The sequence below is a fragment of the Aureobasidium melanogenum genome (assembly GCF_000721775.1).
Source record: "Aureobasidium melanogenum CBS 110374 unplaced genomic scaffold scaffold_1, whole genome shotgun sequence".
Lineage (NCBI taxonomy): Eukaryota > Fungi > Ascomycota > Dothideomycetes > Dothideales > Saccotheciaceae > Aureobasidium > Aureobasidium melanogenum.
Window position 1 is genome coordinate 2,516,382 of NW_024470053.1, and position 16,265 is coordinate 2,532,646.

General features: G+C 50.6%; 8 protein-coding genes across 8 annotated transcripts; 5 read left to right on the forward strand and 3 right to left on the reverse strand.

Moving 5' to 3' along the window:
- Positions 1-345: 345 nt before the first annotated feature.
- On the reverse strand, positions 346-1,311 carry M437DRAFT_16013 (uncharacterized protein; the record flags this gene model as incomplete). The annotated part of the gene is made up of 1 exon (XM_041018841.1): positions 346-1,311. A coding segment is annotated over one exon (966 nt), but the record flags the coding sequence as incomplete, so codon positions are not given.
- An 848-nt stretch (positions 1,312-2,159) lies between these two features.
- M437DRAFT_71720 (uncharacterized protein) lies at positions 2,160-3,419 on the reverse strand (the record flags this gene model as incomplete). The annotated part of the gene is made up of 2 exons (XM_041025723.1): positions 2,160-2,998; positions 3,059-3,419. 2 exons carry the CDS (start codon positions 3,417-3,419, stop codon positions 2,160-2,162), a joined length of 1,200 nt encoding a protein of 399 aa, XP_040884970.1.
- Positions 3,420-4,061: 642 nt separating this feature from the next.
- M437DRAFT_37991 (uncharacterized protein) lies at positions 4,062-5,956 on the forward strand (the record flags this gene model as incomplete). Its single annotated transcript, XM_041019752.1, has 4 exons — positions 4,062-4,151; positions 4,207-4,344; positions 4,401-5,195; positions 5,249-5,956. 4 exons carry the CDS (start codon positions 4,062-4,064, stop codon positions 5,954-5,956), a joined length of 1,731 nt encoding a protein of 576 aa, XP_040884971.1.
- A 322-nt stretch (positions 5,957-6,278) lies between these two features.
- On the forward strand, positions 6,279-8,093 carry M437DRAFT_36938 (uncharacterized protein; the record flags this gene model as incomplete). The annotated part of the gene is made up of 1 exon (XM_041019537.1): positions 6,279-8,093. The coding sequence occupies one exon, from the start codon at positions 6,279-6,281 to the stop codon at positions 8,091-8,093; it is 1,815 nt and encodes a 604-aa protein (XP_040884972.1).
- A 244-nt stretch (positions 8,094-8,337) lies between these two features.
- Positions 8,338-8,676, forward strand: M437DRAFT_71723 (uncharacterized protein; the record flags this gene model as incomplete). The annotated part of the gene is made up of 2 exons (XM_041025724.1): positions 8,338-8,346; positions 8,401-8,676. The coding sequence occupies 2 exons, from the start codon at positions 8,338-8,340 to the stop codon at positions 8,674-8,676; spliced, it is 285 nt and encodes a 94-aa protein (XP_040884973.1).
- Positions 8,677-8,715: 39 nt separating this feature from the next.
- Positions 8,716-9,951, reverse strand: M437DRAFT_38072 (uncharacterized protein; the record flags this gene model as incomplete). Its single annotated transcript, XM_041019766.1, has 1 exon — positions 8,716-9,951. One exon carries the CDS (start codon positions 9,949-9,951, stop codon positions 8,716-8,718), a length of 1,236 nt encoding a protein of 411 aa, XP_040884974.1.
- Positions 9,952-10,163: 212 nt separating this feature from the next.
- On the forward strand, positions 10,164-14,049 carry M437DRAFT_38486 (uncharacterized protein; the record flags this gene model as incomplete). Its single annotated transcript, XM_041019845.1, has 4 exons — positions 10,164-10,451; positions 10,510-12,124; positions 12,166-12,273; positions 12,326-14,049. 4 exons carry the CDS (start codon positions 10,164-10,166, stop codon positions 14,047-14,049), a joined length of 3,735 nt encoding a protein of 1,244 aa, XP_040884975.1.
- A 664-nt stretch (positions 14,050-14,713) lies between these two features.
- On the forward strand, positions 14,714-15,948 carry M437DRAFT_38391 (uncharacterized protein; the record flags this gene model as incomplete). The annotated part of the gene is made up of 2 exons (XM_041019827.1): positions 14,714-15,784; positions 15,871-15,948. The coding sequence occupies 2 exons, from the start codon at positions 14,714-14,716 to the stop codon at positions 15,946-15,948; spliced, it is 1,149 nt and encodes a 382-aa protein (XP_040884976.1).
- Between the last annotated feature and the right edge of the window lie 317 nt (positions 15,949-16,265).

The following is a 16,265-nucleotide window of genomic DNA, read 5'->3' on the forward strand; positions in this document are numbered from 1 at the left end:
ACTTTTTGTCTACTATTCTTGTGGATCGACAGAGCCATGGCAACACTTCCAAGCATGAAGTGCTTGTATAGTGATTGCGACAATCATAAAATGACCACATTAAAGCTCTCAGAACCTAATTGGGCACGCTGTACCTGCCGACTGAGATTGCGATATCCATTTACCTGACTTCAGAATCACTACCAGAGGTACCATTCAGTTCCTCGCTCGCTCTCCTAGCCCTTAGAGTCCTCTTCTTCGTAAGACTGCTGCTCCGTATGCCTCACGATCAGTATCGAGCGGCCAATCCTTGTCCGGGAAGTCACCTTGAACCTCCCACCTGTCAGTTGTCTCAAGCAGCGCAGCCACAAGCAAAGCAATCATAGACAGACCAAACGGCATGGGGACGTTCTTCCATCTCTTTGCAGGGCAGTCGAAGGGGCTGGCACCAAAAGGCATGTAGCCTTTAGCATAACCATCTTCGATGCTGATCCACCGTTCAGGGTTGAAGATATTTGGCTGGTGTTGCCAGATGCTTGGATCACGTTGCATTGCTTCAATATCCGCAGAAACAGTGGTTTTCTGACCATCAGCACTGCGATGCTCGCGGTAGATGCGTCTAGTAGGCGGATACAGACGAAGTGCTTCTTGCGCAATGTGGATAGCTGCCAGACGATTCTGCACTTCGACCAGAGGTCTCTCAAGTGCTTGCTTCGTTGGCTGTCGAAGAAACTTCCACAATGCATAGTTCCAGAGCATGGCATGGTGGTGATTGCGAGCTTTGATCTCGACAAAGCAGCGAAGGACTACGCGCCACATGGTCTCGTAGCCTGGAAGGATGAAGTTGCATGGGTTTTCGTTACTGTCATCTTCGTTCCAGTCCGGAAAGACAGCTTTAATGGCGTCCTTGAGTGATGTTTGCTCATCGAAAAGACAAGATGGATCGTCGTTCGAGTTACGTTCCTCGGAACGAAGCCACTGCATGTTCACTTCATGAGCAAGCGTGGCGATCTGCTCATTCGTGCTTTGCTTCAGATCGCGGTCGGGCCAGAGCACTCTCAGCATGGTCTTGAGTGTCAAGAGTTGAACCACACCAAACAAGCTTGCCGTATCTTCATTGCCACCCTCAAGAGCTTCCTTTGCAGTATCACGAGCAGTAGCGGCGAAGTTGACCCATTCCTTCTCATCAACATAGAGCAGCTTCTCAACATAAGCTCTGAAGCTCTTGCATGATCTCTCGTCCGATGAGGTGAAGCAGCTGTCAATACCGAAAGCCAGCTTCAAGCGCTGGTTGGGACGAGCTCGAGCTTCCAGTGCTGAAAGAGTATTTCTCGGAGCTGTAGGACCAGTGCCGCTTTTGACAATCTCACGACACTCGGCAGCATTGGCGGTTCTGAAGCAGGCGTTGCGTTGTTCTGGTTGCGAGACGGGCGACCTCTGAGTCGAACGAAACAATACATCGAGCAATACTCCACAAGCGGCAAAGGCGACAGAAGATGCGATAGAAGCGAGTATTGAAGATGAATCTTCCCAGAATCTACTCGCGAAGAAGCTCATGAGGATACCGGTAATCAGTTTCACACGATTTTCTAGGGGTTTGAACAAGTCGTTGTGGTAGCCATAGTGATTGAAGAGTCTCATGGTTTCAGAAAGCACAACGCCTCCAAAGAGGGCTGTCAAATGTGATAGAGTCATCGCACAAAACGTTGATAGGAAGTAGATGTATCCTTTTAGCTTTGCAGCAGACATCCTCAAATTATATACAATCTGTGATTTCATCTGACTTGTGTTTCATGCTGTAGACCGAACCCTGGTCTTACCTGCTGGTGTTGGGTCTGGCGCAGTGGAGCAGACAGCAAGTATTCAAGACAAGACACTGATCCATCGGAAGCTCTTCCAGTCTCAGGACCAGTGATGTACCATACTGTAATCATGGGTCTCTTGCTGGGCCATGTGTTGAGCATGAGACTCTGTCTCCTTCGTTACAATAATCCGAGACAGGTCTTTGATAGTCTCGCTGCATAAAGTTGAGACAGCCCTTATCAGGATCGACTACACTCGTAGACTTGTTCAATGCATTGCACTCAATGTCTTTCAATTTGCTCGACCGATGTATACATGACCCAAAAACGCCTTGTTATGCCCGAAACGCCAAATTCCTCCTTTTTCAATTGACCACCTCACAATCTACCGTGATGACCATGATTCATACTTCTACGTCTATGAATGCCCAAATGTCTCTTCCTCATGATCTGTCCGTCACTACATGTTGTACCAGGGGCAACAGGCTGAAACACCACATGGCCAAAGTTGCAGAGGCCGAATTCATCTGTGCCGTTGCAGACGAGCGAGCCATCTGGACTGCAGGCAGGAGAATTGGGGTTGCTGTCGCCGATAATTTGTCCATCTTCGCAAGCTGTACCGGGAGCTACTGGTTGCCAGACGACTTGACCGAAGTTGCAGAGGCCGAATTGGCTGGATCCGTTACAGACGAGGGCGCCGTTTGTGCTGCAGGATGTGTTGTTGCTGTAGGGAGCTGGGGCGGTGCTGGGCATGCTTGGAGGGGAAGAAGAGATTGATGCTGAAGCTGCTGTTGAAGAAGCAGCAGCAGCAGCAGCAGCAGTTGTGTTGACTGCTGAGGGCTCGGGCGTGTGAGTCGGGAGGGCAGAGGTGATTGTAGTGCTCTCTGCGCTTGAGCTTGATGGTGCAGCAGTGGCGGTTTCAGTGGCTGATACTTGACCCAAGGCAGCGCAGCCACTTCCTGTAGGTGGTGCAAGGGCTCGTGTGTCGATGGTAGTGACATACCTGCCAGGATTGGGGATTTCGAGATCGCTGCTGAGTTGACTGCCACATTCTGAACTGGGCAGATTGACTCTGAATAAGTCTTCGAGTTGGTCGAACTCCTTTGTGTCATCAGAGCCACCAGAGACGGTGATTGGTGCGCAGTTCATGTAGTATTCTGGCTGACCAGACAACTTGGACACCCAGCTCCATGCTAGAGTGGCTTTGCCATTGGGCACTTCGGACGGAATTGTGTAGTTCTAAGGATGAGTGCCTCCGTCAGAATCGTCGATTGGACAGCCTCCAATCCAGCTAGCGATTGTCTTGAAAGTGCTGTTGGCAGTAGGTTGTCTGTCCAGAGTCACGCTGAGCTGGCAGGTACCTCCACCATGGGATGCTGATCCGTCAAATGTCATGGTTTGAGGTTCTCCTGCGACAAGCTCGTTCTCTTGGTCGACGATCCATGGATCGGCGCCGCCATCTCGTTGCGACTGACAAGGAAAGTCTGACTGTTCTGATCCGGGAGCGACGTTCCTCAGAGGACCAAGTTGGATTGTGTCCTTGGAATATGGGACTGGGCTGCTGAGTTTGAGGTGGCAATCTACCAAGAACGGTAGCTGTGCCAGTAAGAAAAGCCTTGCTGTTGATGAGAATGCCATGTGTGCTAGTGCGTAGGGAGTATCAAAAGTTGCTAGAAAACAGAAATCAGAACAGAAGACAAGAGAGCATCTTATAGATTCTGTTCAATAGGGGAACAATTGCAGAGGAGGATGGATAGCGTAGAATGCACCAGCCTCATTGTCGAGCTTCCAGCTCAATCTGACACGCACCAAGAGAATGTGTATGAGGGACGTGTCTTAACGAGTTTCGTGTCTTGAGATCGGCCAATGGGCTTGTCAATTGCAGAGGTGATTCGTACATACGCGCTGGGACTTGTACGTGTTCTGGAATGCAATAGCAGTTTTCACACCATAGACGCGCTAGGGATTCAGGATCGACTAGAGAGGAATGGAACAGAAAGGCAGGTCGGCGTCCATTGACGTCGGTGGAAGTTCTGACTTACAATATCGAGTTCATGTCTTGCTGACCAACAAGACATGGTGACTCTGTGCCTACACGAACATCTAGCAGATTTTATGAAGATGTGTTTGTGAAGAAGGAAGTTGCTACAGAAAGAGCAGGACGATCAGAGAAGGTCATCCGTCCGTGCACCGACTTCGCATGTGAAAGCGGCACCAAACCGCCTCCTCCACTCGACACAACCTAACGTTGGGAAGAGATGCTGCATTCAACGACAGCTGATGGCTACTCGAAGCAGGAGCAGCAGCGTTGCAGCTTTCCTTAAAGCATTGATAAGACTCTTTTGCGATGTGGCCTTCTTCTGGCACATGGTTCGTACATAGATTTGATCTATCTGTTGTCATGTTCTCAACTGATCTTCCACAGCGCTTATGGGCGTGGTGGACTCGTCCAAGCCAGAAAGACATTCAACTAGAATGTTTGAACTCTGCCCGATACTATGAAGAGTGGGAGGCTGCAGCTTTCGCATTGGACGAGCTCTTTGGCAACGACCTCTGGTTCGAAGTTTCCTCGCGTGACCGTCAAGAACAATGACTTAACATCTGTAATCCAGGCGACAGAATCCTTCTTCAAAACACTATGACTATCGCCTAATTCATTCAAGACTGCAATACATCCTAGAAGCTCGAGAAGATGATGATATCCTTGGTCTGGTAAATCTTCTGCGTTCCGGGCTGGTCCGCAACCTTGGGAACATTACGGCACCTCGTCTATACAATCGAGCTTATGCTGGCACTAAACTCTTGATCGAAGACTACATTACTCAAGTCGCGCTCGCCGTCGAATATGTCACGGCATATCCAACATCGCCCATGTATGATACGAGTCTGACCAACCAGGCCAAGCTCGATCTCCTTCATGATACCCGCCAGGCTTTAGGTCGTAGTGTCCTCGTGCTACAGGGAGGATCGATCTTTGGACTCTGCCACATCGGTGTGGTGAAGGCTCTACATCTACGAGGTCTGTTACCACGCATCATTTCTGGAACGGCGACTGGTGCTCTCATGGCCGCCCTTGTTGGCGTGCACAATGAAGATGAATTACTCAAGTTCCTGAGTGGTGAGGGTATTGACCTTACTGCCTTCGCTACCCGTTCGGATCAAATGGCCAAGAACAGTGACAGTGGCTTTGTACAGCACGGCTGGATTTCGACATGGTTTAGACGCGCCAAGCGCTTTATTACTGAAGGCTATCTCCTGGACTCTCGGGTGCTAGAAGAATGTGTTCGTGCCAATGTTGGAGATCTGACCTTTATGGAAGCGTATCAGCGGACCAAGCGTGTATTGAACATCACTGTGGCCCCAATGGGCAATGGCATGCCCAACCTACTCAACTATCTCACAGCCCCGAATGTGGTATGTGGTCTCAACTTCATGTGTGGTAAACGACACGCTAACCACTGACATAGCTCATCTGGTCCGCAGCGCTAGCGTCCAATGCCTCTGATGTTCTCTATTCGCCGTTGACCATGAAATGCAAAGACGAGTCAGGCAATATCGTTCCCTGGGCATCCACCCATCCAATTAATCCACGCCCTACAACGCCCTCGGGCTACGCCTCAGAGCGTGACTCTCCTCTCACGCGCATAGCCGAACTCTTCAACGCGAACCACTTCATCGTCTCTCAAGCTCGTCCTTACATTGCACCTTTCCTTCGTAGTGATCTGCACAGTCCCAAACCTGGTTATAAGGGCAGATCATCTCTTACAAATAGTCTGATGAAGGTCATGGTCATGGAAGTCCAGCATCGATTGCATCAACTGGATTCTCTAGGTTATCTGCCTGCACAAATTCGTCGCTTCTTGCTGGACGAGAACATCCCCGGTACCTCTTTGACTCTTGTCCCTGAGGTAAAATTCACAGACTTCTTTAGATTGCTCGAGAACCCTACCAGGCAGAGTGTAGAGTACTGGATCTCGAGAGGAGAAAAGATGGTATGGCCTGCAGTGGATGCACTAAAAGTAAGATGTGCAGTTGAGGTAGAATTGGATCGTGGCTACCAAGTTGTACGAAGAAGAAAACCATTTGACGCTAGTCCGATGGCATCAGCGCATGGTACTGTCAGGTTGGACAAAAAGGGCATCAAGAAAAGAAGTTCGAGCTCGGCACTCGAGTAAGAGGATTTTCCTAATTCCAAATCTTTACCGTTGTCGATCTCGATGAGTGAGTTCAAGAGTATGGTTACAAGCGGATACTAGCATGTGTTTGTTGCATGCTCTGTGGTGCGTGAAAGCCTCGTGTGACTCTACTGTATTACAGTCAACAGTATCTTTCCGACGGACTGGGCCATTGAAACATGTGCTGTCACGCAAGCACGTCAAGCCTGCCAGAAAAGAAGAAGAAGTGTTCATATATATGTTCACTGATTGCCACAGACAATAGAAGCTTTCGGTGACCAGGTTTCTTCGAGAACAAGCCTCCACAAGAAAACATTGCAGCATGTCAACCTCGCCTCCAATATCATCACTTGTGCAGTCTACAACACGAGACTCAATTCCCTTAGACAATATCAGCCCCGAGCATCGACAAAACTGGAAATATTGGTCATCTGCCAATACAAGCTATGCCCCATGTTCGAGTAGAGATTCATCCGAGCATAACCAATCACCAAGACCGCCATCTCCTCCACTTGTAAGCCCTAAGATTGAAGACTCAGAACGATTTAAGACCGTCCAAACATGGAGACAAGTTCTCAAAAATTGGTGGATCGAACTTGTTTGCCTCGTCTTTGCAACAGCAAGTCTCTGTTTCGTAACCATCGTTCTAGGTCTTCTCAACAACAAACCACTGGCAAGCTGGCACTTGTCCATCTCCTTGAATGCTGTTGTATCTATTCTCATCGTTGTCACCAAGGCTGCTTTGATTTATGCCACAGCTTGTTGTCTTGGACAGCTGAAATGGCATCACTTCCAACATTCCCTGCATGCACGATCTCTGTATGATCTCAAGACCTTCGACGAAGCCAGTAAAGGACCTCTGGGAGCTATCAAACTCATCTTCCGACTACGACGTGTCTCTTTCGGTGCGTGGTTTGGAGGTGCTATTGTTGTTGCAGCAGTCTTTATGGAAGTCTTTGGACAGCAAGTCTTGGGCTTTGTGAACAAGAGTGTTGTGGTTGAGGGATCAATGGCACAGTTTCCGGTTACCCAACACTTGAGCTCACAAAACTCTTGGTATTTGGATTATACCATGATGAGCGGGTTGCAAGAATTGTTGCTAGCGGCAATCTTCAAGGGAGACGCTGCGCCAGCATTCGAGTGTAGCACTGCAAATTGCACTTGGCCTTCTTCGGCGACTCTGGGGATCTGCTCGCAGTGTGTGGATGTGACGAAAAACAGTACAGGATCTTGCGAAGGAGACTCAAAGTACCTGGATTGTTCGTATGAGGTTTCTGGGTTTGGAACACTGGGAGGAACAGTACAGCCAGGAGGACCCATGCCGCTGATCAACACTACCACAGTGGATGGTGTATTCGATGCCACACCAAGCTTCTACAACTTCTCAACCTTGGTAGTCGCCGAAAGTACTAACTGGACAGCAAAACTTACGACGTGCGAATTGAGTTGGTGTGCATGGACATTCGACAATGCCACTTCCAAGGGAACCGACCTCAATCTCGGCGCAACTAAACAATATCCCCTGCAACTTGCAGGAACATGGGATCAAACAAACGGCACTTTCGACGATACACAGAGTGTATGTACAACAATTGGAGACTACCCTGCTGGATTAAACAACACCTTCACCATCAGCCAAGGCAAAGAATACTTCCTCAAGTACGCAGTGAGATTGATCCTCAAAGCAGGATATCAAGGAGCTGATTTCTATACTCGACTCACATTGGCGACCTCATCGTTGGATTATACGGACACAGCTGCGATGTCAAGCAATCTGGCGGCTTTCATGACCAATGCTTTGCGAACACAAGATGGAATGCAAGCTGTGGGTACGGCATGGCAGTCAATCACCTTTATCCATGTCCGTTGGGTGTGGTTGAGCCTGCCAGCTGTACTCGTGTTTGCAGCTGGAGTCTTGTTATTTCTGACGATTATCCAGAGCAGAAGACACGATACAGTCCTCTGGAAAACCTCATTATTGGCCTTTCTCTTCTGCTCGACACATACGTGGAAGACCGACTCCACCACTCACGAAGACAAGATCCGGTCATTGTCAGCAATGGAAATGGCATCAAAAAGAATGGAAGCAAAGCTGGAAAGAGATGAGCAAGGTCGATATCAACTTGTTCAAATTTGAAGAAGGTCGATAGTTAATTCCGGTGGATCTGCACAAATTGGTTCAAAATCCGTGCTGTTGCCGAGGACATGTGAAAGTATGGGGATGACGCGGGGATGCCATCGTCATCATCGACTCTTTCGAGAGCAGCATCTGATTGGTATTTAGGCCCTGGCAATACCCCTTGATAGCTCTATCGTATCTTTTGTCGATTCATATACTGATAGCATTGAAACACACGATCCAAATCCTACTCAATATCATCATGGGTCATGTAAGTTAATACGTTGGATTCAGCGAAAGCATCAGCTAATTCGAGTGTATCCAGAAATCACTCAAGGACACAGCCAAGGACAACCCCAGTCAACTTGGCGACCCAGTATCTCTAAAGGCCGAGACATCGAACACAGAGCCTACTGAGAAGGACCGCCCCAACAAGTCAGGCGATGGACACAAGTCACTCAAAGACCTAGCAAAGCAGAATCCCACCCAGCTAGGAGACCCTGTGAGCTTGAGAGCCGAGACCAGCGACACCGAACCAACAGAGAACGACCGGGGAGCAAGCAAGGCACACCCCGAAAAGACAGGGAAGCCAAAGTTGTAGAAATTTAGTCTCTGTTGTATTAATTGAGACAAGACAGAGCTAGTGCTGTGCACCGCGTCTTCGTCTACCTTTTACTCTGCCTTCATCTTCTACCTCTTCCTCTTCTTTGCCTTTTTGTAATGGTGCGCTGAGATTCCATTCTTCCATGTCGTACCAATCTTCGCCGTCGCTCATCTCGCCCAAGTGACCTTCTGTCTTGCACCAGCGCCAGACGTCTCTCCTCATGCGATCTGCTTTGAGTAAACCCTCAAGCATTTGTTCCGATTCGCGAACCACTTGCTCTTGTTTCTGGCAGTAGAGTAATAACAGTCGGCGTGTATCATCTGCTTCGTTGGCAGGAAGACCGTAGTCTCGATCTGGTAGTGCGGAGTCTGGAACATGGAAGAAGCCGTGTATCGATGGTATCGACGAGGGAGCAGGAGACGAAGAAGGGAAGTTGGGGTCGGGGGTCGGAGATGTACGGGCTTGACGTCTAGTCGTCATGGCATGTTGGTTGGTGCCGTCGGGCGAGGCATCGGGGGATGGTAGAGTATCCGATGGATTTTGTTGTTGGTCAGCACCATCTGTCTGGGTGCCGTTTTGCTGCGGCGGCTCTGGTTGTGACTGTGTGGTGTTTTCGGGCTTGTAGTGGTCAATGGCAGAAGTCTCTGGCGGCATTGTAGTGGACAGGCTGTCTTCGACAGGAGCGGCCGAGGGATCTAGGAGCATGATGTCGTGTTCTGATTCGAGCTTGCCAACAGGAATCCAATGGTCGTCGCCGCGCAACCTCAGTAACAACTGCTTGATATGCCACAGAGTCTCTTTTTCGCGATGCATAGCTTGGCGAGCGTTTTCTGCCATTTCGCTAATTGGCCTCGAGAGGAAGGGGATGGACAGAGAGGGGTGGTGGGCGAGATCGGCGGCCGAAGTCAAGGGAGCTAGTAGCTCTTCGAGCTTGGTGTCTGCCCATGGATTACCAGTTTGTTCTGAGGTGTCTTCTTCGTCGGGCTCGTATTCGTCGTCGTCTATTAGGTCGCCGTCGTCGTCGAAGCGAAGAGGATTCTCGTTGAGAATGTAGCGGTCGTAGCCAGCATAGTCGATGCGCTTCTTGTAACTGCGACCATGGGTAGTGTCGAGGCGACCTTCGCGCACATGGCGAGCATTGCGCTTGAGCTTGTTGCCGCGATTTGTGGGTTGGGTGATGGACGTGTCTGAGTCGGAGTCGTTGTCGCGGCGGCGCATGGCCAGCTTCATGCCGCGTATTGTCTCTGCGATGATGGTCTGTTGTGCCGCCATGCTGACAGAGGTGAGAAGGTGTGTTGGTAGAGGAGATGAGTTGTAAAGAATAGGCAGAAATTGAGACGGGCCTGTTGGATTGACTCGCAGCCTCAAACTCTCCACTCCCCCAGCTTCATCAAAACGCGTCATTTGCACGGGGCAGCTACCGATAGTCTAGCAACAATTCAGCTTGTACATAAACACTGCTGCCATGCCGTGATCGCCCAGTCATGGAGGCCTATCCCGAAGACTATGTCGCCCACAATCTGCCCTTCATCGCCCTAGCTGGTCTTCCAACTTCCGACTCGTCTACCGATGCTTCGACAACGTCGTCCTCAAGCCCTCTTCAAGGTGGTGGCCTGAAAATCACCGACAACTCTCCTCCGCTGTCTGGTCCTCATGCCGACTCTATCTTGGACGAATTCTTACGAACTCATGGTGCTTCTCTGTCGTGGAGCGACCAGGCCTTGGCTGAGAGGTCTGGCTTGATAGGTTTCAAATTGTCGAGCGTTGGGAGGGTAGGTATGCCGCTGGTAACCTGCATGTCTTCATGTCTATAATGCTAAATCGTTGCAGTCCTTCGTGTTTCCACCCAGAAAGGCCGCTCCTCCGCCCATAGTGCCCTCACAAACTCCTCCAGGGAGTCCCAATCCTTCTTCATCCACTAGCCATGATCTGCACTCGCCTTTATCTCCGCTCTCTCCTTCTTCTCCAGTCTTTCCCGATGGTCTTATGACTCCTCTATGGCTGGCAAAGCACCAATCGCGCATTCCTGCCGTCTACCTCTCCTTCCAGACGTTGCATTCGGATCCGAACACTGATACCGCCCTGAAAACCCACATCAACGACACGAGAAACGCAATCGCAAAATCAGGCTTCAAGACGAGATATGCTGTCGTCCTTGTCTCAGATGATGCTGCGATCTCTCCTCTCGACTTTGAGGAACGCCTCGCCAACATCAGGAGAGCAACCTCCCTCGATCCAAAGATTTCGTGCTTCCACTATGATGTTTCCGACTCTCAGACCGACCTGCCGACCTTCGTATCGAGTGTCTTGAGAGCATTACAGCCTGTCTGTATTGATTACTACAGAGACTTGACAAAGCATTCGAGAAGGAAACGAGGTCGCGCTGCCCCTCCACCAATCACCGCTGCAGCAAGTCGTGGTACATCGCAGGTCTTGACTACCAATGGCTGGAATGTACGCTATGACTTCAAGCTGGCTGTCTTTGCAGAGTTCCGACAAGAAATGGATGTAGCTCAGAGGCATTATGAGTCTGCCCTGGAAGAATTGTTCGGTCCTGAAGGAAGTCTCGAACACACGCCAAGTTGGTCAGCTCGTTGGCAAGAAGCCCGATTACTCTGTGATATTATTGCTTTCCGTGTTTTGCGCTGCCAAATATGGAGGGGCATGACCTCCGGCACTGCCGAATCCTGGTTCAACTACAAAGAGCGCATGCGAGATTTGATTGATCGTCGTGGCAAGGGTACTGACAACAGCTACAGCTGGGAAGCATGGGAAGCACGCTGGGCCAAGATGATGGCGCAACTTATCGAAATGGCCGATTTACCTGTCTTCAAATCCGTGGATCTGTCCGACCCTGAAGAACAGACTGCCCCACTTACTATATATGCGCCAGCAGAAAAATTGTATTCAACCATGGAACGCATGATGCCATTTCATCTGCTCCATCATCCAGGATACTGGTGGAGATTGGCCTGCAAACATCTTGTAGCGCGCAAAAGGAAAGCAGAGGCCATTCCGCAGGAGGACAGGACGCTTCCGGGTGAAACGACTCCAGCGCAGCTCGCGAGCCGAACTAGAACATACGATACTTACATGGTTCCCCAGCCTCACGAGGAGGCACCCTTATCTGGACACAGTACATACGACTACTTACTGGACCTGCAAAGCCAGACTGAAAGGGTAGAAAGCATCATGTCCGACAGAGGTCAGATGAGGGCAGTTCATCAGGTCAAGATCGACCTCGCGCGCGAATTCTACAGGGCCGAGCGTTATGATGAAGTGCTTAAAACTCTGCAGCCAGTATGGGACAACATGATCTGGAGACGCGAGAAGTGGTTCGATCTGGCAGTCGAAGTTCTAGAGTTGATCTACGAGTCTGCAGAAAAGACGGGCAACATCAAGCTTCAGGCCGAAAGTGCCTGGGAGCTCACATATCAGCGTATGTGTTCTCCAGCTGTTGCAACTAATTTCACTGACTCGCGGCAGCTCTCGAATCTCAGAAATCAATCGACATATCGCAATGCTTGTCAAAAACTGGTAGTAACGACGAGCGCATGCACATCCTTCTGGACACCCAGTCAAGACTCTGTCCAGGTAAGTCTGCGTCTCATGAGCACGTTGCAATGAGCTAATGTTTATCGTCAAGTCACTGTCACATTCTCGTTCTTTTCAGGCGCAGGCTTCGTAGGAGATACTGCTGCTTGTCAAGTTGCAGTTGTCCACAATGCTTCAGCACAAAAGAATAGTTTGACCTTGACAGAACTTCGGGTTCATTTCAATACCAATATCAAAAGCTTGGTGATCAACCACTCCGACGATGCTAGTCAATCCCTCACAACAGAATTGAAAGTCGAAGAAGAACATGATCCAGCACATCCTATGGCAAAAGGTTTGTTGACAAATGCGAATCTGACATTCAAGCCTGGTCAAATTCGTGTCTTCAACCTGACAATTCCGCTTCGCGATTCGGATTCGTTCGGCGCTACTGGTGCTTCTCTGATCCTCAAAGCATCCGGGGCCACACTCGAGCATGTTCTCAGTCGTCCGGCAGATATAAGTTCTTCGAACTGGTGGTTGCATTCAGAAGACAAGCTTCTGAGAAAGCAGATCCCTCGGGCAGAGCCAAACACCATCCAAGTGTTGCCGAAGCCACCGAAGGTGCAGCTACGGATCACAAATCTCAAAGAACAATACTTTACGGGCGAAAAGGTGGCCCTCGACATTCAGATCCTCAACGAGGAAGTAGAGGAGGTTAACGCCTCTATACGCGCTGAAGGAAAAGACAATACAGAAGTTGCACTTAAACTTGCTTGGAGGGACAACGACAACGACAGAGCCAACGACACGGACTTGACCAGCCTCCAGATTGGCAAGATAAAGGCCGGTGAATCAAAGTCTCATCTGCTCGAATTCAAGGCTCCGCTGCAACTTTCAGAATATACTCTCAAATTGGAAGTCAATTACCGTTTGGCCTCAGATCCGGAAACACCTGTCACAAAGACGTTGGAGTCAGTCATACCCTTCGTCAGCCCCTTCGAGGCGAACTACGACTTTGGACCGCGCTTGCACACAGGAGCATATCCAGACTATTTCAGCCTACCGGACATTTCCGAAGATGACAATGAACAGTCCAAACCAGCGCGAGGCATATCGCAGAGATGGTGCTTGACCAGCCGTGTGGTATCCTTTTCTACTGAGCCTTTACTCGTTGAGGCGACACAGCTTGTTGTCAATAGAGTCACCAGCAACGCGGTGTGCGAAGTCGAGGACTCTTCCGAACCACGAAAGCTCTCACGCATCATGGCTATGAAGGATATGATTGACGTTCCTCACATCTTGGCAGTGCGCAAGTTGACGCTGGAGGATCGACGCCCTTCTGCATTGGAACTGTCCTTAGCAGTCACTTGGCGCAGACAAGATGCCAGTGATGACGATACAACAACCACTATGCTTGCAGTGCCCAGCATGACAATACCTTCTGCCGAGCCTAGGGTACTGTGTACAGCCAGCGTTCCTCCCAACACAGAAGACGAACCCACCACTGTCTCATACACCTTGGAGAACCCATCGATGCACTTCTTGACGTTCAACTTGACTATGGAAGCGAACGAGCTGTTTGCTTTTAGCGGATCAAAGCACCGAGCTGTGAGCTTGACCCCGATGAGCCGCGTTCAGGTCGACTACAGACTATTGGTATATCCTGTCGACGAAGATGATCTGACGGAGCGACAAGGTCGAAAGGGACATTGGGTTTGGCCAGCCCTCAGAGTAGTTGATGCATATTTCCAGAAGACACTCAGAGTGCTGGATGCTGGGGATGGAGTGCAGAGTGACGATAGGGGTGGCGTTGGCATTTGGATACCCGAATAGTGGCTGTTTCGAAAGTAGATGAGTTTCAATCTCGGCGCTCAATAATACTATCGACGCGAGGCAACTCTTTACGAGACAATTTCCTCGTGCTCAGAGTCTACGAGTCAAGCGGTTGGACCCCTATTTCCATCTATTGTAGCAGTGAATCGTTGCCCTCGCCTGTTAACCAAGTCCGAACCCGCTGCTGCGGCTGGAAGCTCGAGCTCTTGGCAAAAGTTGGCGGTTCATTGAGCATGTATATACCTCATGTGACAGTCGTTAATGCGCTCTGTTGGGCCAGATTTGGGGTAATTTGATCTCTGTGTCGGTCATAAAGAGGTCATACGTAGCATTCAGTCGAAGGATGTACTCTAAGTAAGCGTAGTTGTGTTTGGATGTTCCAGCTTGTTGTAAACGTGTTGTTTGTTCTCGTGTGCCGGCGTTGAGCTGGCTGACGTACCTACCACCTCCAGTATTGGAATCGCTCGTCCTTGCGCCTCCACACCACATTGAGTCTTCTTCCTTGCATCCTGTCCCGTGTCCTCCATTTCACAACCCAGCCCTCTTCTTCGTCAATTCCGTCTGAAGTCTTGAACCTCAGCACACCTCAATTGAGTGAGAGCTCTTGTCGACTTCCTTCGTCTCGCCGCTTTACTGACCTGTCGTGCGGTAGCGATCTCTCAAAATGGAGCCCTGGCAGTCGTGGGCAGTCGCCCTCATCGGTGCTGCCGCCGTCTACTACTATTACTTCCAGCACGGCAAGCCCGTCGCCAACAGAACTCGCTCCGCCTCAGTCTCGGACTTTGTCGCTCCTCAACCCAAAGCTGCCCGCCGACGAGACTCGACCAAGCCAAAGCCAAAGTCCGAAGCCACCAAAGCTACTGGCGTTACTCTCCCCGAGTTGAGCGTCCAGAGCGGTGATGATAGCACCGCCGCCAAGGTTTCGGATGGCTCCAAGAAGCGCAAGGCTGGCAAGAAGCAGACCACCACACCTGCTCCCGCTCTCACACCTGCTCCCGCACCCAAGCGCCAGGAGCTCGACGATGATATCGCTCAAGAGGAAGATAACAAGGCCTGGGCTCAACAACTCGCCAGCCTCAAGAAGGGTACCAGCCTTGCCCCTCCTGCTCGCACCGACTCGCGCAACAGAACAGTGAAGCAGTCCTCCAAGACCTTCTCCTCTGCCTCTTCCAATGCTGCCGATGCTGATGACGACTTCACCCCTTCCATGTCTCCCACTTTGGCCGCTGGCGATGTTTCAGACATGCTCGAGCCTGCCACTGCTGGCCCCTCTGTCCTCCGCCTCACTGGATCTGACAAGCCTACCAAGGCTAACCAGCCTCGCCAAACCCAAGCTCAAGAGCAAGAGACGAAGAAGCAGAGACAGAACCGCAAGAAGGTCGAGGAACGCAAGCTTCAAAGAGAGGCCGATGAGAAGGAACGCCAGGTTCTGCTCGAGAACCAACGCCGTACTGCCCGTGAAGCCCGTGGAGAGCCTGCAAAGAACGGCATTCCTGTTTCCAAGCCTCCCACCAGCAGCGCATGGGCTGCTGATGTTGCCAACCGCGTCACTCAAGCTCCCGCTGTGGCCGTCACTGGCGAGAGCGCTCCCCTTCTCGACACTTTCGAGCAGAGTACCAACAACGGAGCCTTTGAGGAAGACCAGCTGAGACTCGCCAAGCAGATCAGCCAAGACGACTCGGGATGGAACACTGTGCCCAAGGGCAAGAAGCAGCAGAAAAAGAAGGCTCCCATCGTCGGCTCTGAGGACTCAAACACCAGTGATGCTGGCTCGGTGGTCAACGCTCCCATTGAGAAGCCCGCTCCCTTGCCCAAGGTCAGCGCACCTGCCCCCAAGGCTGCAGTTGCCTCGACCAACGGATTCTCATCTCTTTACGACTCTGGTTACGACGCAGGTAGCCACCCTGACGACTCCCAGTGGGTTGCTTGATTTACCTTGGGCTGCAAAAGTCTGGCTACGTTACGGCGCTGTTTCTTGTAGGCGCACAAGAACGAACGAGTGCTATCAAAGTCTCTTTGTTCTAATACAGACTCTTCTCGACAGAGACGCGAGAATCAAAGGGTCAAGGCAGAATCGCCAAATTATTTCATGTTGTTGTTTTCCAAGCAAGGGTATTCCCATAGGGCATCTCGAGGGGTTGTTTCATTCTTTGCTTACAATCGATTACTTCTCACAAGGCCGCAAAAACATACGGGAGACAAAGAGATGCGACTGG